The sequence below is a fragment of the Mesoplodon mirus genome (genome assembly GCF_964341445.2).
Source record: "Mesoplodon mirus genome assembly, chromosome: 7".
Taxonomy (NCBI): Eukaryota; Metazoa; Chordata; class Mammalia; order Artiodactyla; family Ziphiidae; genus Mesoplodon; species Mesoplodon mirus.
The window spans coordinates 93,810,201-93,838,167 of NC_138983.1; the positions used below are offsets into that span (position 1 = coordinate 93,810,201).

Below are 27,967 nucleotides of genomic sequence, written 5' to 3' on the forward strand. Positions count from 1 at the left end.
GAGTTTCAGTGACTTCCCCAAGGTTAGGCATCAGTCATATAGATCCAGAGACAGGATTAAAAGCCAGCTCTCCTGAGTCCCTTGGAGCCTTTTCCTAATAGCACGAAGCATCGTGGGGCCGTGAGAGCCCAGGCAGGTCCTTCACTGCCCAGCGGTTAATGAAGGTCTTGCAATTCCCAGTCCAACCTGCAATTTCACACGCTGACAGGGGATGATTCATTATGTGGGTAAAAACGAAAGCCACTGATAATAGGAGAAACTGCATTTTCAGTTATCTGGCTTCCTTGCTTGTTTGGCTCCACTAACTTTTTTTTTGGCTACACCAATGCAGGATCTTAGTTCCTCAACCGGGGATCAAACCTGCACCCCCTGCATTGGAAGCGTGGAGTCTTAACCACTGGACGGCCAGGGAAGTCCCTGGCTCCACTAACTTTTTTTCTTTAATTATTTTATTTATTTTATTTATTTATTTTTGGCTGCGTTGGGTCTTCGTTGATGCGCGCGGTCTTTCTCTAGTTGCGGCGAGCGGGGGCTACCCTTCTTTGCAGTGCGCGAGTTTCTCTTTGCGGTGGCTTCTCTTGTTGCGGAGCATGGGCTCTAGGTGCGTGGGCTTCAGTAGTTGTGGCACGCGGGCTCAGTACTTGTGGCTCGCGGGCTCTAGAGCACAGGCTCAGTAGTTGTGGCCCATGGGCTTAGTTGCTCCGCGGCATGTGGGATCTTCCTGGACCAGGGCTCGAATCCCTGTCCCCTGCATTGGCAGGCGGATTCTTAACCACTGCGCCCCCAGGGAAGTCCACCCACTAACTCTTTACCAGGGATATTGCTGCCGTTCCTGGACAAATTCAGTTGCGCCCTTTCTTCTCCTTTTTTGACGATGGTGATCACACCTGGTGGCTAATGTTTTATGCTCATTTATTATTGACCAGGAAGTGTTCCCAGCATTTCACGTGCACTATCTCACCCACTTCTCACAGACTAAGAAATGGCTGTTGGTATCCCTGTGTCTTACAGACAAGGCACAGAAATGACACACTCGTCAGGGTCCCAGAGACGGAGCAGAGCCGGGAACCGGACCAGAGTCTGTGTGACGCCGGATCCCAAGGTCTTAACCCGAGGTCGGCACGTTATGGCCCAGGGCCAAGTGCGGGCCATCGCCTGTTTCTGTAAAGTTTCCTGGGAACACAGCCATCCCATTCATTTCAGTATTGCCTGTGTTGTCGGCTACAACGGCAGAGTAAGCTGGGCAGATCCTATGGCCCACAGGGCTGGAAATGCTTACTGTCTGGCTCTACAGAAAACGTTGACCAGCCTCTGCCTGTAACACTATGCAGTCCTGCCTCTTTCATTTGACTTGGTTTCTAAAAGAAGAACTTAAAGTAGAGGGGGGAGCTGGGGAGAAAGAACTCACTCAGATTGAGCCTTACTGTGTGCCAGGAAATGTGCTGGTTAATTGCTTAAGTTTACTGAGGAATAAGAAAAAACAGACAAGCTGGAAAACTAAATTTTGAACAGTCTTTTCAATACCTCTTTAAAAGAGAGCTGGAAATATGTGGTTCTAAATATACATACACATATATATGCATTTGCAAATATAGTAATAATATAATTACATTGACATGGATCTGATAAATGTACTAGACATTAACATATTATATATACAACAGATGCATATTAAAAATTTTACCTGTTTCTTCAACTGGAAAGTTTTCTTTTAAAACTGTGGACTGTTGGGAATTCCCTGGTGGTCCAGTGGTTAGGACTCAGTGCTCTCAGTGCTCTCACTGCTGAGGGCCTGGGTTCAATTTCTGGTCAGGTAACTAAGATCCCACAAGTGCACGGCGAGGCCAAAAAATGAAATAAATGAAACTATGGAATGTCTTCCCTGAGTCACTTTTGAAGCAGAAATTTGGGATTTGTAGTCTGAAGCCTGTTGTAGCTAGAGAACTATTTATCTATCAAAGTTTCTCTAAGCAGCGTTTTACTACTTGTCTTATGATTGGTTCCTTGGTCTTAAATCATTCTTCTCTGGAGATGCTGCTTTACTTTTATAAGTTGAAAGGTAAATTTGGTGCATGATGACAGTCTGGTGGGTTTTATTTGAGCATGTCATAACCTTTAAAACAACTTTCACTCTGAGTACATAGTGATGCTTATGCTAAAGTCTCAGTAAGCATACTGTCCAGGAAATTTGATTGTTTGCAAGTATCAGAAAACCAACTAAAACTAGCCTAGGCAAAAAAAAAAAAAAAAAAGCTCATGGAACTGAAAAGGCCAAAAGCTGCAGCTTAGGCCCAGCTGGATCCAGGCGCCCAAATCATGGTCAGGAATCTGACTCTTCCTTCCCTGTTAGCTTCCCAATCTCAGACAGACTCTTGCCTCACCTGTAGGAAAGTGGCCAGCAGCAGCCCCAGCACCCTACAAAGTAGCAGTTCCAGGGAAAGAGCCAGCATCTTCATTGGAAGTGGCTTGGATCACGTGGCTTCCCCTGAACCAATCACTGAGGCCAGGGGCCAGGAATGCTCTGATTGGCCAGGCCTGGGTTATGGTCTCACCCCTGGGGTGGAAGGGTCAGAGTTCTATGGTCTCAGGATTGTCAGGGAAAGGGTGTCTTCCCTGAAAAAAAATTAAGGTGCCCATCCAGAAGATGGAAGAAATGGATGCAGGGGAGGCAAAAACAAAGAAGATGTCCATGACATTAGGAAGCATTCCTATTGCCTAAGTGGAGCCTTCCTAACAGGATTTGCCACTAAGGATCTGGGGGGAGGAAAATGATGAATAATCCACTTTTCCATTGGAAAAGTCCCAGGCCAATCTCCAAGGAAGCAGAGTTGCTCATTTCTCTCCTGTGGTGAACTGGTGTGATGAGAAGCTCAGAGTCAGGGCCTTAGTTGTCCATCCCCAAGAAGGGTGGTGTTTCCACATTCCTGGGACCTCTGAATAGGGCCCGTTGTTGACGAGGATGTGGCTTTACTGTACCGGGGGTTGAGAAGCCGGCAACGGAGTGAATGACCAGAGAGCATGGTGCCCTTCAGAACAAAGCCTCTTTCTGGTCAAGCTTTGTCATCTCCTACCTGACCTTGTAGGATTTCCTCTACCCTGTGCTCTTACAGGTCCCGTGGGGACTTACTGATGTGATGAGAACTCCTGAGGCTGGGTGTTTTATATCAAAGGCGATTTCCCGAGACCAGTGAAGTGGAGGGCACGGGGCAGCAGACAGCTTCAGGCTCGGCCTCTGCAGCAGAAACTCACACAAAAGGACCCCTGAGGCTGTGTTGTCACCAGATGTCTACAGGCGATGCAGATGACATCGGGGGAGGTGGAGACGGGAGCGTGGGCTGAACCCTTAGCATCCTGCTGAGACAGAACCCAGACTCGGTCAGGAACCAGGCCGCGTCCTGCTTCCTCTGGCAGACCACACCCTTTGTTACCAAATCAGAACCACGTTGCTCCTTCTCTGAACTTAGTTGATGATCATTCATTCATTCATTCATTCTGTCTCTCTATCTGGCAAGACCGAATTGAAGCAGGCCAAGTCTACGGGTAGCAAAAGCTATTTGCAAAAATCCGGCTGTTTTCTCATTAGATTCTATTTCCCATTTTATGGACTGACCAGGAAGCTGATTAGAACTTGAAAGGAAAGGAAAAACCGTAAGATTGAAGATTTACAAGAAAATGGGAAAATTAGATGGGCCAGATCTCCTTTAACACAGCTGGGAAAAACCCAAACGAATGGCTTTTCTGAACAGCTCAAAGGGACTTAATTCTTTTAAGTTCCAAAACCTAAAAATAATGTATAACTTGGCGGTTCTGTGTTCTAAATGTATAACCCTGATTTCTCACACTGAAGCCCCGTACGTGATTTACCCTTTTCTTGGGGACATAGAATTATTACCCGTCTCTGAGTTACGGTGACACCCCGGTAGCTGTTGAGATAAAGGCCATTTGTCCTGGCACCAAGTAGCACCCTCTCCTGGCTTCTGAGATCTACTGGCCATGTTTTCTAGTCTCCATTCTGTCTTTCCAGGTCCATGGCTCCTCCATGCTGCGGTCAGTGTCCCTGCTCGCCACCATCACCCCTACCCCCCAGGCCCTTCCAGACCATGGGAATTAAGCTCCACATCTATGTATGTTAAATTCTTCTGTAAGGAAGCCGGTCTCTTCTCCCTCCTTTATGTATTTACTCACTAATATATCTATGTCAGTATGGATCCATGTATACTGATTTTACACTTTGAATTATAATCCAATACTCATTAAATATTTCTTCGCTCAAATTCTTCCAGCCTTGGCCACTGGGAGCTCTTTCAGATTGCTTGCTCTGTCCTTGAGCATCTCCCCACCTTTTCGTTTTGGGCACTTGCTTACTCTCTGCTGTTACAAGATGCACCAGGCTTAGCATGTGTTTTCCCCATCCCAGCCCCAGAATCAAAGTGCTTTTTATTTACACTCCATTTGCCAACTGTTCAGCTCAGTCAGCGAACACCTACCATGAGTAGTAGGCACTCTGCTGGGTGCCAGCACAGCCAGCAAATGGCTGGTAAATATTTAATGACCAGCTCTCTGGAAAAAGTAAAGTACATGGGTGCATAGCATAAGGTTTACTGATATAAAGAATGTGTAGCACAGTCTTTCCATGTAACAAAATATACAGTACTCTTTCTTGTAAATTCTATATAGCCAGCTGAGTCTCACAGAATGCTTTCATTGACTTTAGGTGAACTCTTGTATCCATAGCCAATTTCTCATTGCAGTTGACGAATGAGAGAGTTCCCAACCTGAGCACTGGTGGGTATTTTTGGATATTTTGGATTTATGAATAATACAAGTGAAAAAAGAAAGACGTTAGAACTTCACATGTTCATCAGTGACATGAGTGACTTTGTTGCTGCATCAGATAATAATTTTTAAATACTGGAAGAACGTTTCCCCAATTTTTTGCTCTATTCATAACATAACGGCTAAGACACAACATGCTTTTGTATAATCTGCATTGTTAACATTTTCTCCATTACCGTCTTAAGTCTAGGCAATCAACAAAACAAACAAACAAACAAAATCAAGCTCTACATGAACCACCATTATTAAACCTATTTATAAAACTTTTTAAAAACCAAGCCCTCATTTATAACATTTCCTGATTTCTATGGTGTAATACGCACTCCACGGTCAATTTCCAGCTCCCAATGACACATCCCTGAATACAGAGAAGGAAAGAGAGGTGTGGTAACACATTACTATGTAACATTTCCAACAGAAACATATAGTAGAGTGAAATAACCTCAAGAGCATAGGTAATAATAAAATAGAGTAAAATAATTAGGAAGGGGTGACTTTTAAGTTTGTATACCAATTGTTTCTGATATAATTTAATTGTAAATTTATGTAAGTTAATTCTTATTAATGGCTGTGTTTATCAACCAGTTGGCAAAATTCCTGGACATTTAACAATCAGTTCTCGTGGGCGGGTACCAGCTGGCCCCAGCACTCCTCTGGTACAGCAGTGAACATACCACAGGTCTTCCCGGATGGAGGCTGGGGTCCTCTGAGCTGCTTCCAGGGCGTGGCATGTACCAGATGAATAACACTTCCATAAGACAGTTGTCAGTGTTCCTAGAAAATCCCATTTCTAAGTAGCCCATGCGATGTCTTGTGTTTTTTCACACCATCTAATGTTCATTTCCTTTTTTTAACTTGGAAAATAGCCTATCATTCACTAACCAATCGTCTAAGATCCGTTTGTGAGTATGGAAAGCAGGTAATAAATCATGACTTCGAGTAACCTAGAAGTCCTAAGAGCACAGGTATTGGAGTCCAATAGTGTCACCACTTCCTGGCTGTGAGACGTTGGGCAAGTCATTTAACCTCTCTGAGCTTCAGTTTCTTAATCCACACAATGAGGGGTAAAATGCCTCCTGCAAGATTATTCTGGAGATCAGATGAGACCACATGCATTAAGTGCCCAGCACAGACTGTGGCACATCTGAGGCTTCTCTACACAGTGGCTCATAGCCGTTGTATTGTCCACAATTACTTACAAATGGCAGAGCACATAGCAAGCTCTCCAAGGGCAAGGTCTAAGTTTCCACCTTCTCTGCAGGCTCCAGGGCTTCCTGGCAGAATTCATGTGTACTGTAGGCACTCGATGTGCAAACTACTTCGAATTTGTTTTAGGGTCTCCCGTTCAACTTACACTCTTTACAGGGTTAGAAGCAGATATTGGAGAAATAACACATAGAACAAGGAGATAATTTGAAAAAAAAATATAGTGATTTCTTGAGTAAATCATTGACCTGTGTTTATTAAAGCTAATATAAATTCAGCCGTGGATGTGGTCATGGTTAATCCAGGTGGTTGACAACCTGCTTTTTTTTTTTTTCGGTACACGGCCCTCTCACTGTTGTGGCCTCTCCCGTTGCGGAGCACAGGCTCCAGACGTGCAGGTTCAGTGGCCATGTCTCACGGGCCTAGCCACTCTGTGGCATGTGGGATCTTCCCGGACCGGGGCACGAACCCGTGTTCCCTACATCGGCAGGCGGACTCTCAACCACTGCACCACCAGGGAAGCCCCAACCTGCTATTTTAAAGGTAGTATGGAAAAGAAATCAGGAGTATCACATATGCTACCTCAAAAACAAAACAAAAAACCCAACCATGGCAACATACCATATGGTCAGAGAACAGACACAAAGAAAGAGAAAAGGCATTAGCGTGCATTTTTAAACTAAAGTTTCTAAAAACAGACTTGAAGACTTCCCTGGTGACACAGTGGATAAGAATGCACCTGCCAGTGCAGGGGACACAGGTTCGAGCCCTGGTCTGGGAAGATCCCATATGTCGTGGAGGAACTAAGCCCATGCCCCACAACTACTGAGCCTGCGCTCTAGAGCCCAGGTGCCACAACTGCTGAGCCCATGTGCCCCAGCTACTGCAGCCCATGCGCCTAGAGCCCACACTCCGAAACAAGAGAAGCCACCACAAGGAGAAGCCTGCGCAGCACAACAAGAGTAGCCCCCTGCTCGCCGCAACTAAAGAAAGCCTGCACGTAGCAACGAAAACCCAACACAGACAAAAATAAATAGAATGAAATCTAAAATAAATAAATAATAAAAACAAACTTGTTGATAACTGACCTTGACCCCATGCTTCCTGTACAGCCCAGAGCTAGCTTTTAATGTGAGTCTTCTTCTTATGTTTGCTTTTCTCCCTGCCTGTATCCTTGTAGTTGCCAGCAGCAATTTCTGAGAAAACCTTGACCTTCCCTTTGATAAAGCAAGCCGGGAAACTAGAGAAAACCAACTTTAACCATCCAACTAAAGCTACCCTCAACCAACATGCTTCAGAGGAAAAAAAAAAAAAAAAAACCTTTATTTTTAAATTTCTAAACCCGAAGAGCTTGGAGTCTCTGCTGCGTTTATACATCTTTGGCTCCTTCCCACTAGGGGCCCTATCGTTCGGGCTCTGTGTGCTGCAAGCAACAGAAACCAGCTCTAGCCAGCCTCAGGGATGGAGCACTTCAGGGTAGCACCCCAGCCAGTGCTCAAAACCAGCTTCCTTATTTTCCCCACCATGTTCACAGCAGCATAGTTATAATAGCCATGAGGTAGAAACCACCCAAGTGCCCATGACGCTTAATGGATAAAAAAAATACACTCTAAACTGTATGGTGGAATATTATTTAGCCTTAAAAATGAAGGAAGGGCTTCCCTGGTGGCGCAGTGGTTGAGAGTCCGCCTGCCGATGCAGGGGACACGGGTTCATGCCCCAGTCCGGGAGGATCCCGCATGCCGCGGAGCGGCCGGGCCCGTGAGCCATGGCCGCTGAGCCTGCACGTCCGGAGCCTGTGCTCCACAATGAGAGAGGCCACAGCAGTGAGCGGCCCGCCTACCACACACAAAAACTAATAATAAAATAAAAGAAGGAAATTCTGACATGTTACAACATGGATGAACCTTGAGGGCATTATGCTAAGTGAAATACGCCAGTCACAAAAAGACAGGTACCATGTGATTTCACTTATTTGAGGTACTTGGTACTTAGAGTAGTCCAATTCATAGAGACAGAATGTTGGTCACCACGGGCTGGGTGGCGGAGGGAATGGGGAGTTGTTGTCTAATGGTTAATAGAGTTTACGTTTTGCAAGACGAAAAAGTTCTGGAGATCCATCTCACAGAAATGTGACTATACTTAACACCACTGAACTGTATACTTTAAAATGGCTAAGATGATAAATTTTATGTTGCAGGTTATTTACCACAATCTGAAAAATAAATAAACAGCTTCCCTCTCTCCATGTCTGGGCTCCACTCCCTCATGCTGGCTGCATTCTGAAGTCCCACCAGGTCACTCCAGATCCTGGTGTCCAGCCAAGTCTTCTTGGTTCTCCTTGGCTCTGATTGGATCACTTGCCCCACCACTGAACCAATCAGTATGTCCAGGGAGTGTGATTGGTTGATTGCTTAGCCACACCCACAGCAATGGGCCGACAGATTGGGAGGGAGATTCCTGGAATTTCCAGAAGAGCCAGGTGGGTTGCGGCCTGTCCACTACGGCAGTGAACCACTTGAGGCATGAGATATGACCACTCCCTTCAGCACCCTGGCAGTTAGTGGGCAGTGAGGCACATCTACCTGAGCATCCCAGCACAAAAGGGAATTCCTCCACACTACCCGTGGTCTCTCGATTTGTCTTCTATCAGGCGGGGGTAAAACATATTCAAATTTCCCCCTTCCCACCTTCAGCCCTTTCATTCGATAAATCTTTATTAAATCGATGAGGAAAGGTTGTAGGAATGATTGAGGCAAGACAGCCCCAGAGGAGAGGACGGGAAGGGATCGGATGGATGGAGAAGTGAGTGCAAGGCAGGAGCAGGACACCTCAGCTTCTGAAAGGAGAGAAAGGAAGAAAGCTTAGGTGGAGACCAAGGTGCCCACAGTGGAGAGAAATTTGAATCTTCACATAAGGTAACAGAGTTCTGGAACACTGCCAAGTCCGTTCCTGAAACAGGTTTCAACGGGGCCAGTGTCATCATAAATGCTGGGCCAGGTGTCGCCAGGCAATTGGAGTTTGATTTTCCCGAACAGTGTTCTCCCTGACTCCAAAAAAGTCTTCAGGGGAATTCACCGGATTCTTGACTTGGCTGGGAAAGACTGTAGCTAAAAGACTGGTTTGGGAACCTGAGTGAGTGGAGAACCTTCCTCTTGAATACAATCCAGCTGGAGCTATAGGAAGTTCTGTCTGCCAGTGCTCCTATTTAGGAAGCATTCTGTCCTGTTTCTCATTATGTGTCTGCAGTCTGCAGAAAGAGAAACGTGACCGCCACAGGCGGCAAACCTTTGAACTTAGCTTCTTCCTTGAAAAGTGTGTTTTTTTCTGCCAAGCGACTGGGGGTGGGGTTGGGGCAGAGAAGGAAGAGAGAGACAGAGAGGGAAAGAGCTTTCCAGAACCCCAGTCCCACCACCCTCTCCACCACCACCTGAGCTTGGTGAAGTCCTTAACCTCTCCAAGCCTCATTTGTAAGCTAGGAATAAGGAGAGCTCCTCCCCTTCAGGGCTATCGCGAGAAATCGGTGAGTAATTACAATAAATGGTAGCATTCACGATGTCACGGTTTAACCACTAGGCTCGGGGAGGGATGGCCACAACAGCATTAACCAAGACAAAGCCAGGTGTCAGCACCTCTCAGCATTTGCTTCTCCTGGTGTAGATGGATTTTGATGTGCTCTCTAATGAAAGTAGCTACAGACATCTTCCGTCGGGTCAGATGAAAAAAGGTTCCCTCGATAGATATTTATGGAGCGTCTGGCAAGAATCAGATGTGGCAGATGTTGAGGATCACAGGCTAATGAGCCAGCTGGGTTTCGAGCCAGTTGGGGTGCCTGCCACCCCAGAGCTCTCGGCCTCGGGGAACAGGTGGAATGGGAGTGCCAGTGAGACACACAGTGTGGATGTGTGTGTCCTGGAGAGCTGGGCTTGAATCTCGGAGATGTGTTCATTCATTCTTTCAACCAGTATTTAAGGACCTACTGTGTATGTGCCAAGGGTTTATTCTAGGAGCTGAGGATACGGTGCTGAGCAAGGTAGACAAAAAGCTGTCAGCCTCTCAGAGCTCAGAGGTGGCGTTGTACCAGCTCAGACGCTCACTGCCAAATCTGTGGTTCTGGGAAAGTCACTAGGTCTTGCTCAGCCTCGGGCTCATCACAGAGCATCAGGGGTATTAAATGAGGTAATGCATGTGAATCTCTTGACTGGGTGCCTGGCACGAAGGCTGCACCCAATAAATGGTGGTGTGATAGTGTGCAAGGTGACCCATGGTGGGGACCGCCATCCCAAATTTGGGGAGAGTCTGGGAGGGCTTCCTGGGAGAAGTGACTTATACGCCAAAATCTAGGGCAGCAATTATGTCGCCGGGACAGAAAGGTGAAGACCACCCCAGCTGCTCGTAACCTCCCCTGACCCTCTTGTCTGCCCCTGCAGGTCTCCTTCCCATGGGTGAGGGGCCCAGCACCTTGGCCAAGGCCACAGCCACCTTGGGCCACCCAGCAACTGAACCAGTCACCCTCACCACCACAGACCCCCTTCTACCCGGGCATCTGGCCAGCGCCAGTGCAGAGGAGCTGGTCGCAGGGGTCCCCCGAGCCCCCCATGGTCCCACCAGCCTCCCACAGGCGGCCCGTGAGTGCCAGCGAGAAGATGTTCTCCTTCGAGGTGGACAGAGCCGCTCACAGCGTTCCCATCATCAGGCAAGGTACTCATGGGTGCTTCCTTGGTGGATTAGGGGAGGGGCTTTTGCTAGGAGGATGGGTCTCAGTTTCTGCTTTCCCTTTTTTTTTTTAAATTTTTATTGAGGTGCAGTTGATTTACAGTGTTGTGTTAGTTTCAGGTATGCAGCACACCGAATCTGTTCAACATATACATGTATCCACTCTTTTTTAGATTCTTTTCCCATATAGATCATTACAGAGTATTGAGGAGAGTTCCCTGTGCTATCCAGTAGGTCGTCCTTAGTTATCTCCTTTATTTATAGTATTGTGTATGTCAATCCCTCTCTTCCAATTTATCCCTCCCCCCTCTTATTCCCGGTAACCATAAGTTTATTTTCTACATCTGTAACTCTATCTCTGTTTTGTAGATAAGTTCATTTGTACCTTTTTTAAGATTCCACATATAAGCAATATGGTATGATATTTGTCTTTCTCTGGCTTTTGCTTATGTTCTCTGGTTCTGAAGTAGAACATAATCAAATGTGAAAAAATTGGGGAAAGCAGAAAGTTAGAAAACAGTAAAAGATAAGCTGTCACCCTTATCACCAGAATTCTCCCTGTTGACTTTTTGGTACAAACTCCTCCAAGACTGTGCTCTGCCCATCTGCACACGTCAGTACCTCTGTGGTGAGTGTGTGTGTGTGTGTGTGTGTGTGTGTGTGTGTTTTTACATATATATGAATATATATGAATTTGTATCAGAATCTAAATTTATATACTTCAACTCAGATGTATAGACATATTGGTAACTGAAATCCCTCTTGCCTTAGGAGGTTTTTAAATATTTTATTACCATTTTACAGGTAAGAGGAGACTGAGGCTTATGGAGAAAATTACTTCTCCGGAGGTTATGTATTCAATCTAATCTAAAATAACGCTTTTCAGTCAAATTTAAGGCTGGTTATCTCAGTGACTGTCACTCACAGCCTGGTCACTTTGGGGACACACAGCCATCAGGGTTTCCTTCTCCCCCCCTCCCCCCCAGAAGGCCTCATGGCACTTGGGGAGGAGACTTCCTGTCTGTCACCATCCTCTTGGCCTTGCCAGGCTTACTGGCAGAGTAGCTGGGTCGACTTAGTCCCTGGCATGATTCCCAGGTTTCTTCTGTGGCCACTGGTGTGAAGGTCCCATTCTCTGTTTTCTGTGTCCCAGCCCCAGACCCCTCTGAGACCCCAGGTCTCTCGATGCCTCCACACCCTTCCCTGGTCTCACTCAGGACCACTCACCTAGTCACTTCCCTCAGCCATTCAAATAATAGTTATTATTCTGAAATAAACAGACTAAGGAGCAAATGAAAGGTATCTCTGCTGTTTACATCATCATCATCATCATCTAAGGAACGCTCATGTACCAACCACCCAAGTTAAGAAATTACTCAGCCATTTCCCCCCAGCATTTTTTTTTAATTTAATTTTATTTATTTCTTTATTTATGGCTGTGTTGGGTCTTCACTTCTGTGCGAGGGCTTTCTCCAGCTGCGGCGAGCAGGGGCCACTCTTCATCGCGGTGCGCGGGCCTCTAACCATCGCGGCCTCTCTTGTTGCGGAGCACAAGTTCCAGCCGCGCAGGCTCAGTAGTTGTGACTCACGGGTCCAGCTGCTCCGTGGCATGTGGGATCTTCCCAGACCAGGGTTCAAACCTGTGTCCCCTGCATTGGCAGGCAGACTCTCAACCACTGCGCCACCAGGGAAGCCTCCCCCCCAGCATTTTAATGTGAAAACGTTCAAACATACAGCAAAGCAAAAAGAATTTTACAGAGACAGCTCTCCTCCTAATTCTACCGCTAACACTTTGCTGTACTCTTTATTACATTTCTGTCTACCCATCCTTCTTGTCCTGCATTAATCCATCTTATTTTTTGGATGCATTTCAAAATAAATAGCACACATCTGTAGTCCTCCCCCTAAATGTTTTAGCACATATACCATTAACTAGAACTCAACATGTTTTGTCTCCTTCATGTAAAATGAACACAGAATGTGTATTAGTTATCATGAATGCATAACGAATTCTCCCCAAACGTAGTAGCCTAAAGCAAAATCAAACATGTGTTATCATCTATACGGTTTCTGTGGGGTCAGGAATTTGGCAGCAGCTTAGCAGGACGGCTGTGGCTCAGGGTTCCTCGTAAGGCTGCAGTCATCTGAAGGCTTGACCTGGGCCAGAGGATCCACTTCGAACACGGCTGCTCACATGGGTGTCAGCAGGAGGCCCCGGTTCCTCACCACATGGGCCTCCCCAGAGAGTGGCTCGAGCGTTCTCATGACACGGCAGCTGCTCCTCCTGAGCAAGTGATCCTGGAGGACAAGATGGAAATGGCAACACCTCTTGTGACTAAGCCTCAGAAGTCATGCTCTGTCATTGTTGCAATATCCTGATGGTTACCCAGGGCGTCACCCTCCAGTGTGGGAGAAGACTACACCCGGGCCTGAAGACCAGGAGGCGGGGATTGTCAGCAGTCATCTTGGAGGCCGGCTACCACAGCCTGCCCTCGGGTCCTCAATGATTCACACTCCTCCTCCTCTCTCCCGAGGCCCCCCAAAATCTCACCCCAGTAACAGCATCGGCTCAAATTCCAGAATCTCGTCTAAATCAAGTCCAGGTACAGATGGGGCTCATGGGTGTAGTACGTTACGTTCAGCTCATCAAGTACTACTTCCAGAAATCTGAAGACCTCTGAACAAAGGGTCTGTCCCTCACACACCCAGCACATATTGGTGGGACAGACATAGCATCACTGCTACATACACTCCTCTTGTTCCAAAAGAAGAAAAACAGGAAACACACAGGAGTCCCTGGCCCAAAGCAGTTCTGAAGTCCAGCTGGGAAAATATCGGCAGTTCCTTGACTGGGCTTCAGTCCAACTCTTGCCCAGAAATGACTTTCCAGGGCTCTTGGCTCTGCCCCTGGTCCGTGAGTTCCGCCTTCTGAGTCGTCCTCCCTTTCCTAAGAAAGGTGTCCCATGGATGTGGCTGCATAGTTTTATAGCCTGCTTCCTCCCTGTAGAAGCTTGGGGGTCCAGACGCTTCTTTGACTTTTGTGGGTCTCTGTCAGTCTGAGTTGGCAGTGCTTCTTATTGGGGTTCATCCTATCAGGCAAAAACCACGCCCACAGACTTTTTTGTCACAAGCCCTTCCACCATGGGCTTCTGCAAAGACTGACAAAGGACAGAAGCTTCTTAGAAGCCCAGTTCTTTGACCGAAGGGTTCTCTTGGACACTGCCCTGGATCTGTATTCTTAACAAAGGATTTTACAACCACACCCTCAGCTTCTTCTCTGGACTGTGTTTTCTTGAGAGTGCCCTTGATTTGATCTTTGCCCAGAACCTGTTTCTTACATTTCATTTGCCACCTGGAGAGGCAGGGAATTTTCAAGCCCAGAACATTGCCCTGATTTAACAGCCCTTCCTTTAACTGTCTCTCCCCCTCACATTTCACTATAAGTAGCAAGAAGTAACCAGGCAGCACCTTCCAAGACTCTGTCTGGGACTCTCTTTAGCTTGACCACTCAGCCTCATCACAAACATTTTCTACCTTCCTCATGACCACAGGCAACGTGTTAGGAAACCTTCTGCCACCACCTAACAAGGATCCCTTAACCCCAGTAACATTTTCCTCACTTTCCTGGAACCCTTCCCTCACTGCCTCCTCAAAGGCCATCAGAGCTTCTACTAAGACTATTCAGGCTTTCTCAAAGACTCTTGGCCAAAGTCCTCCAGCTTCTGGCCACTGTTCCATCCCAAACCACTCCACATCGTAGGGTTTTTGTTAAATTTTCCACCACTCCTGGTGCCCAAACCTGTATTTGCTACTTATTGTTGCATAACAAATTACTGCAGGATGTAATGGCCTAAAACAACAGTAAACATTTATTATCTCCTAGTTTCTCTGAGTCAGGAAGTTGGGAATGGCTTAGCTGGGGGATTCTTGCTCAGGCTTGTCCATGAGGTGGCAGTAATGGTGATGGCTGGGCTGTGGTCCTCTGGGGGCTTGTCTGGGGCTGGAGGACCCACCTCTAGGATGGTTCACTCACATGGATTTTGGTAAGAGGCCTCAGTTCTTCACTAAGTGCACCTCTCCATACGTTGCTTGAGCATCCTCAAGCTGCCAGCTCCTCCAGACAAGTGGTCCTAGAGAGTGAGGCAGAAGCTGCAATATCTTTTATGATCTAACCTCAGGAATCAAACTGTGTCATTTCTGCAATATCCTTGGTTACATAGAGAAGCTTTGTTACGGACTGAATTGCATTCCCCCAAAATGCATATGCTGAGGCCTCAATCCGAATATCGCAGAATGTGACCATATTTGGAGATAGTGTATTGAAATAGATGAGTAAGTTCAAATGAGATGATTGGGTGGGCCCTAATCCAAGGGCTGGTGTCCTTGTAAGAAGAGAGAGAGAGACGCCAGGGATGCACGTGCACAGAGAAAAGGGCATGTGAGGACACAGCAGGAAGGTGGCCGTCTGCAAGCCAAGGAGAGAGGCCTAACCCTGCCCACACCTTGATCTTGGACTTCCAGCCTCCAGAACTGTGAGAAAATGAATTTCTTTTGTTAAGACCTCCTGTGGTGTTTTGTTATGGCAGCCCCAGCTAACTAATATAAAGTCCATCCAGTATTGGAGAGGATGATGCAAGGGTCTGAATACCAGGAGACAAGAATCAGTGGGGCCATCTTGGAGACTGGCTACCACACCCTGAAAGGTGTAGATCTTGAATGTGCTCACTGAGTTTTGCCAGTCGTGCACAACTATGTAACCCAAATTCCTATCAAGATATAGAACATTACCATCACCCCAGAAAGTTCCCTCATGTCCCTCCCCAGTCAATTCCCAGCCCCAGGCCCCAGAGGCACCCACTCTTCTGAATTCTTTTCCCGCCATGGATTAGATATTCCTGTTCTAGAATCTCAAGTACACAGAACCATGTAGTACATGTTCCTTTGTGGAAGGCTTTTTTCACTCAGCATAGTATTTCTGAGATTCATTCATTTTGTTGTATGCATCATGTTCTGTCTTATGAACATATATACAGGGTTTTTGGGGTTTTTTTTTAATGTGTCCTTTGGACACATGGCACATGGGCTGTTTCTTTTCTTTTTTTCACTCCGCCATTTAAATTTTTCCACTGTAATCACCGGTTTCTCCAGTGCCATGCTGAACTTGGGGCTTCTCTGAAGGACTTGGATTCCCCCTGGAGAAATGAAGGATGAGTCGTATGACTTAGAGTCCCTCACATCTACTTGGGCTCTATCTCCTCAGCCTCTCAGCCAGGTCTCATGTTTCCAAACGTTTGCCCTCGTTCCCCTGACACTCTCGCCATCCTCAGAAAAGGACTTTCATCTTCCCGTGTCATGGGGAGTTCCTTTGTGTCTGGGCCTCTCTACTCCACGCTTCAGAGAAAACTCTGTGCTCCAGTCCTCCATGCTGTCTCTTGACAGAAAACACCTCTTTTTAAGGGTTCCGAGAAAGCTCTTTCCTCTCTTAGCAAAGCTGGGCTCTTCCAATTAAATTGGTTTACTGTTAGACTGTCACCTTGCTTTAGACTTGAAAAATTCTATTTGAAAACCCAAAGCCAAGGATTTATTTACTGCAGATCAGGTCAGGGTTTCTCAATCTTGGCACAGTGACATGTGGGGCCGGATAACTCCTTGTTGTAGGATCTGTCCTGTCCACTGTAGAAAGTTTAGCAGCATCCCTGACTCCTACCCACCAGAGATACCAGTAGCAACACCCCCCCCACAACTGTGGTTCTCAAAAATGTCTCCAGACATTGTCAAAAATGAAAACGTCATTTTGCCTGGGGGAAAACTCACCCTGTTCTAGTTAATACTCATCCTTCCTATACCACAAGGCAATAAAACGTCAGCTCCAAGGCCAAATCTTAATGGCAAGAGCTCATGGGAGGTGGGGAAGAATTACTGAGAAAAGAAAATATGTGGAGTGACTTATTAAAATAGCATCTTGATTCATATATATATATATATTTTTTTCCCAATAATAGGATCATATGGACCTAACATAGGTAACCTTTTTTTTTCTTTTTTTGGCCGTGCCGCTCAGCTTGCAGGATCTTTGTTCCCCAGCCAGGGATGGAACCTGTGCCCCCTGCAGTGGAAGCACAGAATCCTAATCACTGGACTGCCAAGGAATTCCCTACCTGATTTTTAAAATTCAATAATATGTCATAAACATCTTCCCACTTCAATACATTGACTACATAGTGGTTAAAAGCATAGGCTCTGAATCCAACAAACTTAGGCTCATCCCTTGACTCTACCACTTACCAGCTGTGTGTCCTTGAGCAGGTGACTTGACGTCTCTGTGCCTCATATCTCTCACGTATAAAATGGAGATGGGAATAATAATGCCTATCTCACTGGGTTGTTATGAAGACGAAATCGTATCCTGCCTGTAAGTGCTGAGCACAGCGCCTGGTGCATAGCGAACATTCAGTAAATATTAAAATATTTAATATTTTATTATTTAAATTTTAAATTTTACAATCTTAATAATTTAAATATTTTAAAATTTAAATATTTAAATTTTAAATATTAAAATTTAAAAATTAAGTTACTACCTAACCATGATTGTTATTTAACTTTTATTTACAACTTACAATGTCTGAAAGACACAGTTAAGGTGCACACATACTGCCCCTGCTGCAGACTGGTGATTATTGGAGCGCACCAGGACAGCTGGGGGTTGTTAAAATATTAAAGTAACTTCCCTGCCTTTTGGCCAACAGCTCATGCCCGAAAATTCTTAAAGTGCCTGCGTCCCCATATCCGCCGTCCCACCGCCCCAGCCCTCCCGCCTCTCCCTGGGGCTTCTCCCACTGGGACCTCCGAAGGATCCAGCATCTAGAGTTAAGCCGGTTTGGTCATACATGGCCCTTAGGTTCTTTCTGATAAATAACAGTAGCCGGTAAAGAAGTTTGGGGCAGGTGAGGGGTAACTGCTCCAGCAGCTCCCTGCCTGGGTGTAAGGAAAGCAAGTCTCAGAGCAAATTCTAGCCCCACAAAGACTTTGAGTAAACACACCTTCCCCAGTAAAGGGACCCCATCGATCAGCCTGTTCTGTAAGTTTGATGAAGTCCCCGCTCCGGCCATCATCTTGCAGGGAAGCGTCCCTCAAGACAGCCACGACACGGTCGTAGAGGCAGCCGGAGTCACCCCTAGAGATGGCATCAGATGCCAGAACTCTAAGCTGAGACTGGACAGGGGCCCAGTTAGGGTCAGACCCCGAGGCCCTCCCTGGGGACACAGGCCAGGCAGTACCTTCCTCCAGTGGGAGCCGATTTCTTGAGGAATCTGAAAACAGATGAAATCTTCCTCCTGAAAACTCAGTTTCCAAATTGAGATACACAATCAGTGTCAAATAAACCCCAGATTTCAAAGGCTTCATGCCTCGAAGAAAAAGAATATAAAATATCTCCATATTTTTTGTCGATCACGTGTTGAAATGATGTTTTTTTAAATATGTTGGGTTAAATAAAATTGATCATTAAAAATTCCTCTCTTCTTTTTACCTTTTTAACGTGACTACGAGAAAATTGAAAATTGCATTCTGTAGCTCCCTTATTTCTCTATCAGGCACTGCTGCTATAGTCAGTTAGGACTTTGCTGCTCAGGATCCAAGAGAGTCAGATGGGGGCAGTGAGCTTCAAATAAAAGTTTTCTAATCATGGACCTAGTTGGGAGGTGGAGGGAGAGAAAATGGGCAGCTGCTGAAGTTCCAGGCCCTTGTGTTCCTCGTGCCCCAGGAAACACTGTGGCCAGGGCTGCTCATTCAACACGCAAGGCTGTGCATTCTCTGGGCACCACAGGCCATCAGCTATGTCCACTAGAGGTTCTGGGGTCCACAAAGAGGTTTGAGACCTGGCTGGGGGGGCAGGAATCTTTGACTCTAAAATGCATAAATAAAAAATGCAGAAGTAAAATGAATAAATGATGAATGTCCACAAACATGACAGTGCGTGCTTCATTCATCATTAATGTTAATACTCATTAAAGTTTCATCACCACTGAAAACAAATTGTTCAGTTTCTCACTTCACAAGAAGATAAGAATGTGCAGTGACTGTCCAGAAACCATAGTCAGTTGGAAATTTAAAATACGCTGCTTGGGCCCAAGTGGTCTCACAAGTAGAATTATAGAAATCTTTACAAACATTTCTACACCAATAAAAAAAAATGTATTCAGTGTTGATGTGAGTGAATTGCGAGATGTCTGATTTGATACAGAGTGGGACCCCCAAACACAATGCCATACTCCCCAAAAGTCATATAAGCAGGCCTTGTAATATTGGGGTAAATAAGAAAACAATTAGGAAAGCTTAAATGTCTATCAAGTGGATCCTAGTTAAACACGTTTGGCACACTTGGACAATGGACCACAATGCTACCCTTGAAAAGAACCCAGTACAGCCTCAAATACTGACATGGGAAAATGTTTTTGATATTGTTAGCTGAAAAGTAAGCTGGATAAGAATCTCTGACATGTAAATGCATTTTTGTTTTTTGAAAAGATATGACTGCAATAAAAAATATATAGCTAATGTTTAGTGCTAAATGATCTACATGAGGGGTCAGCAAACTTTTCCTGTAAAGAGCCAGATAGTAAATACTTTAGGATTTGTGGGTCACATGGTCTGTGCTGCAACTACTCAGCTCTGCCTTTGTAGCTGGGAAGCAGCCATAAAGAATATGTAAATGAATCACTGTGGCTGTGTTGCAATAAAACTTTATTTACAAAAATAGGCAGAAGGCCAGATTTGGCCGCAGGGCCATAGTTTGCCAACCCCTGCTCTATATCATTATTCTATTTAATCTCCAGATAGCCCTTTATAGCAGAGACTATCAGTGATCCTAAATTATGTATGTGGAAACGAAGGCTTAGAGAGAGCAAATGACTTGCCCAAGGTCATCAGCTCTTATGCGGCATAGAAAAATGTCTGGAAAGAGACACACCACAGTGCATCAGTGCAGTTAATGCTGGGGAAGAGAAATGAGGCAGCTCTTACCCTTTCCTGTCCTCCTGTAATGCTTTCAGTGCATAAGTCTCATGAATGTGAAGGTTAATCTGAAAATATTCTTTAAGACTTTGGGGAAACTCACAGTCTCCTCTGCATTCTCTGTTGATCTTGTGTGTTAGTGTGGACCAACGCGGCGGAACTGTCGGAACAATCAGTGGCCGAGGAAATTCCTGGGGCAGAGCCCTACAGAGAAATTTTTGTGGACCAGGACCTGGCCCAGTATGATAAGGTGAGGGGTCTCGGGGAAGCACAGAGCTACAGCAGCAAGAGGGACCATGGAGAGATTGCCACTGCCTCTTGTTCTCTGTGTCTCAAGGACCGTCCCTTTTTCCTACTTCCAAGAAACCACCTCTTCCTCCCAAGACATTCAGCCAGGTTTGGCCACTGCTCATTTTATCCCAAATAACATCTACAACTACAAGGTACTGAGCACCTACTGTGTGCTGGGCCATGTCCTGTGCACTTGACATTTATTAGCTCGTTAATCTTCACCATCTTCAAAATAGATTTTATCACCCTCACTTTGCAGATGAGGAAACTGAAGCTCAGAGAGGTTCAGTGATGTGTTCACGGCTGCCCAATGCAAGGAGCAGTGTTAGGATTCAAAGCGAGGTCTGGTTAGCTTCTCAGCGGGTACTTCTAACTCCCACACAGTAATCACTTGGTCAACCTTCAGTGATGGGACAGTGACGCAAAAACACGTTCCTAGCAGGAGGAATTGAGCCCTGAAGTCAGGGAGGCCTGGGCCAAGAGACTCGTTAAAGAACCAGAGAGGTTTAAAGCAGGTATGCGAGCAGAACAGGTGGATTCAAGCCATCCTGGGAAGGGCCCAGGTCAATTTCTCCCCACTCAGACACGACTCGAAAGTTACTCTAAAAGAAGCAGTCTATAATATCTCGCTTTCCTTCAGGGCCAGGGCCTGCTCCTGCAGCAATTCTCAGAGTTTGTGAGGAGCAGACCTACCTGGGGTTCTTGTCAGACACGGAAATTCAAACCTTCAGGAGGCAGGGGGTTCCAACCAGGCATCCTGGGACCAGACTCTGAAAAATGTTGCAGAAAGGCGAGAAGCCACACTCAGATTCTGTATTTATCGCTGTGTAACAAGCCATCCCAAAACTTAGCGGCTTCCAACAGCAATTCATTATTCCCCAGAATCTATGGGTTGACCTGGAAGGTTCCTTTGCTTGTGTCCCCTGGCCTCACTCATGTGGCCTCAGTAAGCCGCTGGCTTGGCCAGGCTGGTGGTCGGTCCCCATTGGCCTCCTTCCCACATCTAGGGCCTCAGCCAGGACGCCTGGGCTGGTGCGCCCCTTTGTGCATGTGGTTTTTCATCACAGCACGGTGGTCTCGGGGTTCCCAGGGGGCCAGAGCAGAAGCTGCACAGCCTGTAAGAACTTGCCTGGAGATCATGCAGCATCACTTCCACTCCATTCCGTTGGTTAAAGCTAGTCACGGGGCCAGCCCAGACTAGAGGGTGGGGAAATAGACTGGATGGCAAAACTGCAAAGTATTTGTAGCCATTTTTCAACCCGCCGCAATTTTAACTTGGAAATATAGTGCAACCACTATAATTTTTTCTATTTATAGAAAATTTTTATAAGCCATTTATCATTTTTTCTATTTATAATAGAAATAATTCTTTCTCTTTATAAGTCGTTTATACCCTGACTTGCCAGGACTCCTTCAAGTGACAATAAACAAATTAGCTCGAGGGGGAGCATTGATTAGCTCATCTTATTGGAAAATTTAAAGGGCCACTAGCTTCAGGTATGGCTAGATCCAGGAGCTTGAATAATGTCATCAGAACACCTCCCCACTACCAACTTCTCCCCTCTGTTTCCCTCAGTGTCTGGCTTTTTCATAAGGCTGGCTTTGTGTGTTAGAAAAGACAAACTCAGGCAAACAAGCCTACATGATCCAAAAGAAGGCAAGATCCTCTCCCTCTGTAATCGATGTGTGAAATCTCTGATTGACCAGCTTGGGCCACATGCACATGGGGAGGTGGGACAGGAAGGAGCAGGGCACATGACTGACAGTCCTACCCAGACCAAATGGAAGGAGGAACACTCCCTCCAAGAAGGGCAAGGGGACCCTCAGCAGGAAAGCAGAACCCACAGCTGTCCACTGCCCTCTGCAAACTTCTTATATTCCAGCACTGGCACGGGGCCTGGCACTTAGTTGCTGCCCGATGAATGTTTGTTGCATGAGAAATGAATAAGCACCTGGCTGATCATAACAGGGTGAAACAGGGGAAACTGCCCAGGAGTAGGGAATATGTCTGATGCTCTCTCTTGAAGTTTTGCCACCAACTTTCACAAGGATCCAAAGGAAGGCCCCTGGCAGCAGCTGGCAATGTCAGACAGGCTTTCTCATGAGCAAGACCCTGTCCTTCCCCAGGTCACGGAGCTAGCAGGTTGTGAGGCTGACTGGACGGCTCTCCTGGGAATGAGCTGGCCCAGAAATTGCCCGTTTACCTCCTCCCGTGACTGCTTTGGAAAAGGCCTCTGGGGAATTTTTTCTTCTTCTTCTTCTTCTTCAGTTTTTCTGACATTTTATTGATAACGTCTGGTGAGAAGTTTGGGGGAATTTTTTTTCCTTTTTTGGAAAACCTAACCAATTCTTTGGCTGCAGAGCTTTTTCACTGGAGAGATGGAGGACAGGGTTAATTATACCTGTGGGTACAGTCTACCAGCAATTTTGTTTTTCCAGCCAAAAGTTTACATGAGCCCATGCAAATAAATCAGTATTCATGTCTCATTTACTTTCCAGATTGAGTTACCTGGAAAAAATTCATACATGAATAGCCAAAAGAGTCAGGAAATATTAGAAGAGAGGAAAGGGAAAACAAATAGTTCAGAATGTTTTAAGTTAAAACAAATAACCCTCATTATAGGCAGAATGTGGTCAAACAGAATGTTGTTTTCCTAACTACCTTTCCTAGGTCCCCAGTGTGCTAGGCTGAATATTATAAATGAAAACACTCTAAGTAAACTTTCTAGCAACAAAAGTTCCCAAGTGGGATGGTTGTTCTTAATATGAAAGTCTAATTCTCGGGGAGAGAAAAATTTCCGTACCTGTGAGGTATAGACATCCATTACAGGAGTCTATATTCAAGTACATCATTTTAACCCATTTCTTGTCTCTATGAGATTTTCCAAGTGACAGAGATAGCCTTGAAAGTCTGCTTTTTCCCTCCCTGCCTGCCCTCACCTTCCCAAAGAATGATACCATATTTTTCCTGTATTTCTTTAAATGGGCTCAGCCTTACACCCAGACCCACACCTAGTAAATTTCCCATCTGTCCTCCACCCAGGATGAAATAATTCTGCTGCTGGGAAAAGAAGTCAGCCGTCTCTCCGATTTTGAACTTGAATCTAAATACAAAGACACCGTGATAGCAAGCCTGCAGAACCAAGTGGCCAACCTGAGCCAGAAGCTGTTGGAAACAGCTGCCTCCAGGCAGAAGGAGAGGGTGATCCCGCCCAAGTTTCAGGTTCTGCATGAAGAGGACGATGCCCAACAGAGAGAGATCCAGAGCTTGAAAAACCAGGTAGGGCTCAGAGACAAGTGGGTCAGGGCCTTGCGGTCACAACACAGGGTGACAGCTCTCAGGTAGAGCCTGGGGAGAGCCACCCGGGTAGTTAGAAATGGGCAGTGAGCACAGCATGGTGAGGAGTACAGTTCCAGGGAGTGCAGGGTTGGCAAGTTTCTAGCCTTGTAAGAACAATATTAGATTTGATTAAGTGCCTACCATGTTCAGGCCCCGGTGCAGGTGCTTTGGGTGCATTAGCTTATTTATTTATTTATTTTATTTATTTAATTTATTTATTTAATTTATTTATTTATGGCTGCATTGGGTCTTCGTTGCTGTGCATGGGCTTTCTCTAGTTGCAGTGAGCAGGGTCTACTCTTCACTGTGGTGCATGGGCTTCTCATTGCAGTGGCTTCTCTTGCTGCAGACCATGGGCTCTAGGCACGTGGACTTCAGTAGTTGCAGCATGAGGGCTTCAGTAGCTGTGGCTCGCGGACTCTAGAGTGTAGGCTCAGTAGTTGTGGCCCACGGGCATAGTTTCTCCACAGCATGTGGGATCTTCCTGGACCAGGGCTCGAACTCGTGTCCCCTGCATTGGCAGGCAGATTCTTAACCACTGCACCATGAGGGAAGTCCCCTCATTAGCTATTTAAACCTCAGTCTTCTGGCAGATGCCATTCTACAGATGAGGAGACTGAGGCACGCTCAGAGATGCCCAGGAGCTTGTTACAGCTTGCACAGCAAGTGAGAGGCAGTGATGTGATTTGGGCTCAGCTCTGCCACCTTGTACACCTCATGCTTTCACACCCACTTTGCATTTCCACCCAACTCCTGTCGCTTCAGTGACCACTTCTCACACCCACCCGGACCCAGCCAGAAAGAGCTGGAGATGGGGAGAAGGAACCCCACAGTGTTCCAAACACTGAGGCCTTTATCAAACCCTGAAGGCAGCTGCTGGTTCATTTATAGGGAATTTCACCAAAAAATCTCCACCCAGAATGTCTGGATTTACCAGTCAACTTCCTTCCTCCTGAAACTAAATCCAAAAGAAAAAAAAAATTTTTTTTAAGTTTTAAAGAACTACTTTAAAATTGGCCACTGATCTTGTACATAAATTATATCTCAACAAAGTTGATAAAAAAGCAATTGGTCATTGATGAATTTTGGCCTCAGTGCATAATTCTGCTTAAAACCGTAGTCAGATTTGGTTCAACATGACGGAGTAGAAGGACATGCTGTCACTCCCTCTTTCGAGAACACTGGAATCACAACTAACTGCTGAACAATCATCGACAGGAAGACACTGGAACTCACCAAAAAAGATACCCCACATGCAAAGACAAAGGAGAAGGCGCACTGAGACAGTAGGAGGGGCGCAATCCCAATAAAATCAAATCCCATCCCTGCTGGGTGGGTGACTCACAAACTGGAGAACACTTATACCACAGAAGTCCACCCACTGGAGTGAAGGTTCTGAGCCCCACGTCGGGCTTCCCAACCTGGGGGTCCGGCAATGGGAGGAGGAATTCCTAGAGACTCAGACTTTGAAGGCTAGTGGGATTTGATTGCAGGACTTTGGCAGGACTGGGGGAAAGAGCGATTCCACTCTTGGAGGGCACACAGAAAGTAGTGTGTGCATTGGGACCCAGGGGAAGGAGCAGTGACCCCCATAGGAGACTGAACCAGACCTACCTGCTAGTGTTGGAGGGTCTCCTGCAGAGGGGGGGGGCAGCTGTGGCTCACCAAGGGACAAGGACACTGGCAGAAGAAGTTCTGGGAAGTATTCCTTGGCATGAGCCCTCCCAGAGTCTGCCATTAGCTCCACCAAAGAGCCTGGGTAGGCTCCAGTGTTGGGTCACTTCAGGCCAAACAACTAACAGGGAGGGAACCCAGACCCACCCATCAGCAGACAAGCAGATTAAAGTTTTACTGAGCTCTGCCTACCAATGCCACAGCCAGCTCTACCCACCACCAGTCCCTCCTATCAGGAAACTTCCACAAGCCTCTTAGATAGCCTCATCCACCAGAGGGCAGACAGCAGCAACAAGAAGAACTACAATCCTGCAGCTTGTGGAACAAAAACAATATTCACAGAAAGACAGAAAAGATGAAAAGGCAGAGGGCTATGTAACAGATGAAGGAACAAGGTAAAACCCCAGAAAACAACTAAATGAAATGGAGAGAGGCAATCTTCCAGAAAAAGAATTCAGAATAATGATACTGAAGATGATCCTGGACCTCAGAAAAAGAATGGAGGCAAAGATCCAGAAGATGCAAGAAACGTTTAACAAAGATCTAGAAGAATTCAAGAACAAACAAACAGAGATGAACAATACAATAACTGAAAAAAAAAACCACACTAGAAGGAATCAATAGAATAACTGAGGCAAAAGAACGGATAAGTGACCTGGAAGACAGAATGGTGGAATTCACTGCTGCGGAACAGAATAAAGAAAAAAGAATGAAAAGAAATGAAGACAGCTTAAGAGACCTCTGGGCCAACATTAAACACAACAACGTTCACATTATACGGGTCCCAGAAGGAGAAGAGAGAGAGAAAGGACCCGAGAAGATATTGAAGAGATTATAGTCAAAAACTTCCCTAACATCGGAAAGGAAATAGCCACCCAAGTCCAGGAAGCACAGAGAGTCCCATACAGGAGAAACCCAAGGAGAAACACACCGAGACACATAGTAATCAACTTGGCAAAAATTAAAGAAAAATTATTGACAGCAGCAAGGGAAAAATGACAAATAACATACAAGGGAACTCCCAGAAGGTTAACAGCTGATTTCTCAGCAGAAACTCTACCAACCAGAAGGGAGTGGCATGATATACTTAAAGTGATGAAAGGGAAGAACGTACAACCAAGATTACTCTACCCAGCAAGGATCTCATTGAGATTCGATGGAGAAATCAAAAGCTTGACAGACAAGCAAAAGCTAAGAGAATTGAGCACCACCAAACCAGCTCTACAACAAATGTTAAAGGAACTTCTCTAAGTGGGAAACACAAGAGAAGAAAAGGACCTACAAAAGCAAACCCAAAACAATTAAGAAAATGGTCATAGAAACATACATATCGATAATTACCTTAAACGTGAATGGATCAAATGCTCCAACCAAAAGACACAGGGTTGCTGAAAGGATACAAAAACAAGACCCATCTATATGCTGTCTCCAGGCGACCCACTTCAGACCTAGGGACACATACAGACTGAAAGTGAGGGGATGGAAAAAGATATTCCATGCAAATGCAAATCAAAGGAAAGCTGGAGTAGCAATACTCATATCAGGTAAAATACACTTTAAAATAAAGAATGTTACAAGAGACAAGGAAGGACACTACGTAATGATCAAGGGATCAATCCAAGAGGAAGATATAACAATTATAAATATATATGCACCCAACATAGGAACACCTCAATACAAAAGGCAATCGCTAACAGCTCTAAAAGAGGAAATCAACAGTAACACAATAATAGTGGGGGACTTGAACACCTCACTTACACCAATGGACAGATCATCCAAAGAGAAAATTAATAAGGAAACACAAGCTTTAAATGACACAATAGACCAGATAGATTTAATTGATATTTGTAGGACATTCTATCCTAAAACAGCAGATTACACTTTCTTCTCAGGTGCGCACGGAACATTTTCCAGGATAGATCACGTTTTGGGTCACAAATCAAGCCTCAGGAAATTTAAGAAAATTAAAATCATATCAAGCATCTTTTCTGACCACAACGCTATGAGATTAGAAATGAATTACAGGGAAAAACCTGTAAAAACCACAAACACATAGAGGCTAAACAGTACGTTACTAAATAACCAAGAGATCACTGAAGAAATCAAAGAGGAAATCAAAAAATACCTTGAGACAAATGACAATGAAAACACGACGATCCAAAACCTATGGGATGCAGCAAAAGCATCCCATAGTTCTAAGAGGGAAGTTCATAGCTATACAAGCCTACCTCAAGAAACAAGAAAAATCTCAAATAAACAATCTAACGTTACACCTAAAGGAACTAGAGAAAGAAGAACAAACAAAACCCAAAGTGAGCAGAAGGCAAGAAATCATAAAGATCAGAGCAGAAATAAATGAAATAGAAACAAAGAAAACAATAGCAAAGATCAATAAAACTAAAAGCTGGTTCTTTGAGAAGTTAAACAAAATTGATAAACCATTATCCAGACTCATCAAGAAAAAGAGGGAGAGGACTCAAATCAATAAAATTAGAAAGGAAAAAGAAGTTACAACAGACACCGCAGAAATACAAAGCATCCTCAGAGACAACTACAAGCAACACTATGCCAATAAAATGGACAACCTGGAAGACATGAACAAATTCTTAGAAAGTTATAACCTTTCAAGTCTGAACCAGGAAGAAATAGAAAATATGAACAGACCAATCACAAGTAATGAAATTGAAACTGTGATTAAAAATCTTCCAACAAACAGAAGTCCAGGACCAGAAGGCTTCACAGGTGAATGCTATCAAACATTTAGAGACGAGCTAACACCCATCTTTCTCAAACTCTTCCAAAAAATTGCAGAGGAAGGAACACTCCCAAACTCATTCTCTGAGGCCACCATCACCCTGATACCAAAACCAGACAAAGATACTACAAAAAAAG

General features: G+C 45.4%; 2 protein-coding genes across 2 annotated transcripts in view; both read left to right on the top strand.

Annotated features, from left to right (window-relative positions):
• Positions 1-27,967, top strand: part of LOC309807669 (interferon regulatory factor 6-like) — a 1,069,421-nt gene that overhangs the window by 672,055 nt on the left and 369,399 nt on the right. The window lies entirely within an intron of this gene.
• LOC309808883 (forkhead-associated domain-containing protein 1-like) overlaps positions 1-27,967 on the top strand; it is a gene marked incomplete at both ends in the record, with an annotated part of 79,345 nt that overhangs the window by 25,171 nt on the left and 26,207 nt on the right. Inside the window, 3 exons of the mRNA XM_082629456.1 lie at positions 10,473-10,743; positions 19,911-20,020; positions 23,105-23,341. Of these exons, the coding sequence (XP_082485582.1) occupies positions 10,473-10,743; positions 19,911-20,020; positions 23,105-23,341 (618 nt within the window). The remainder of the gene's footprint in view (positions 1-10,472; positions 10,744-19,910; positions 20,021-23,104; positions 23,342-27,967) is intronic.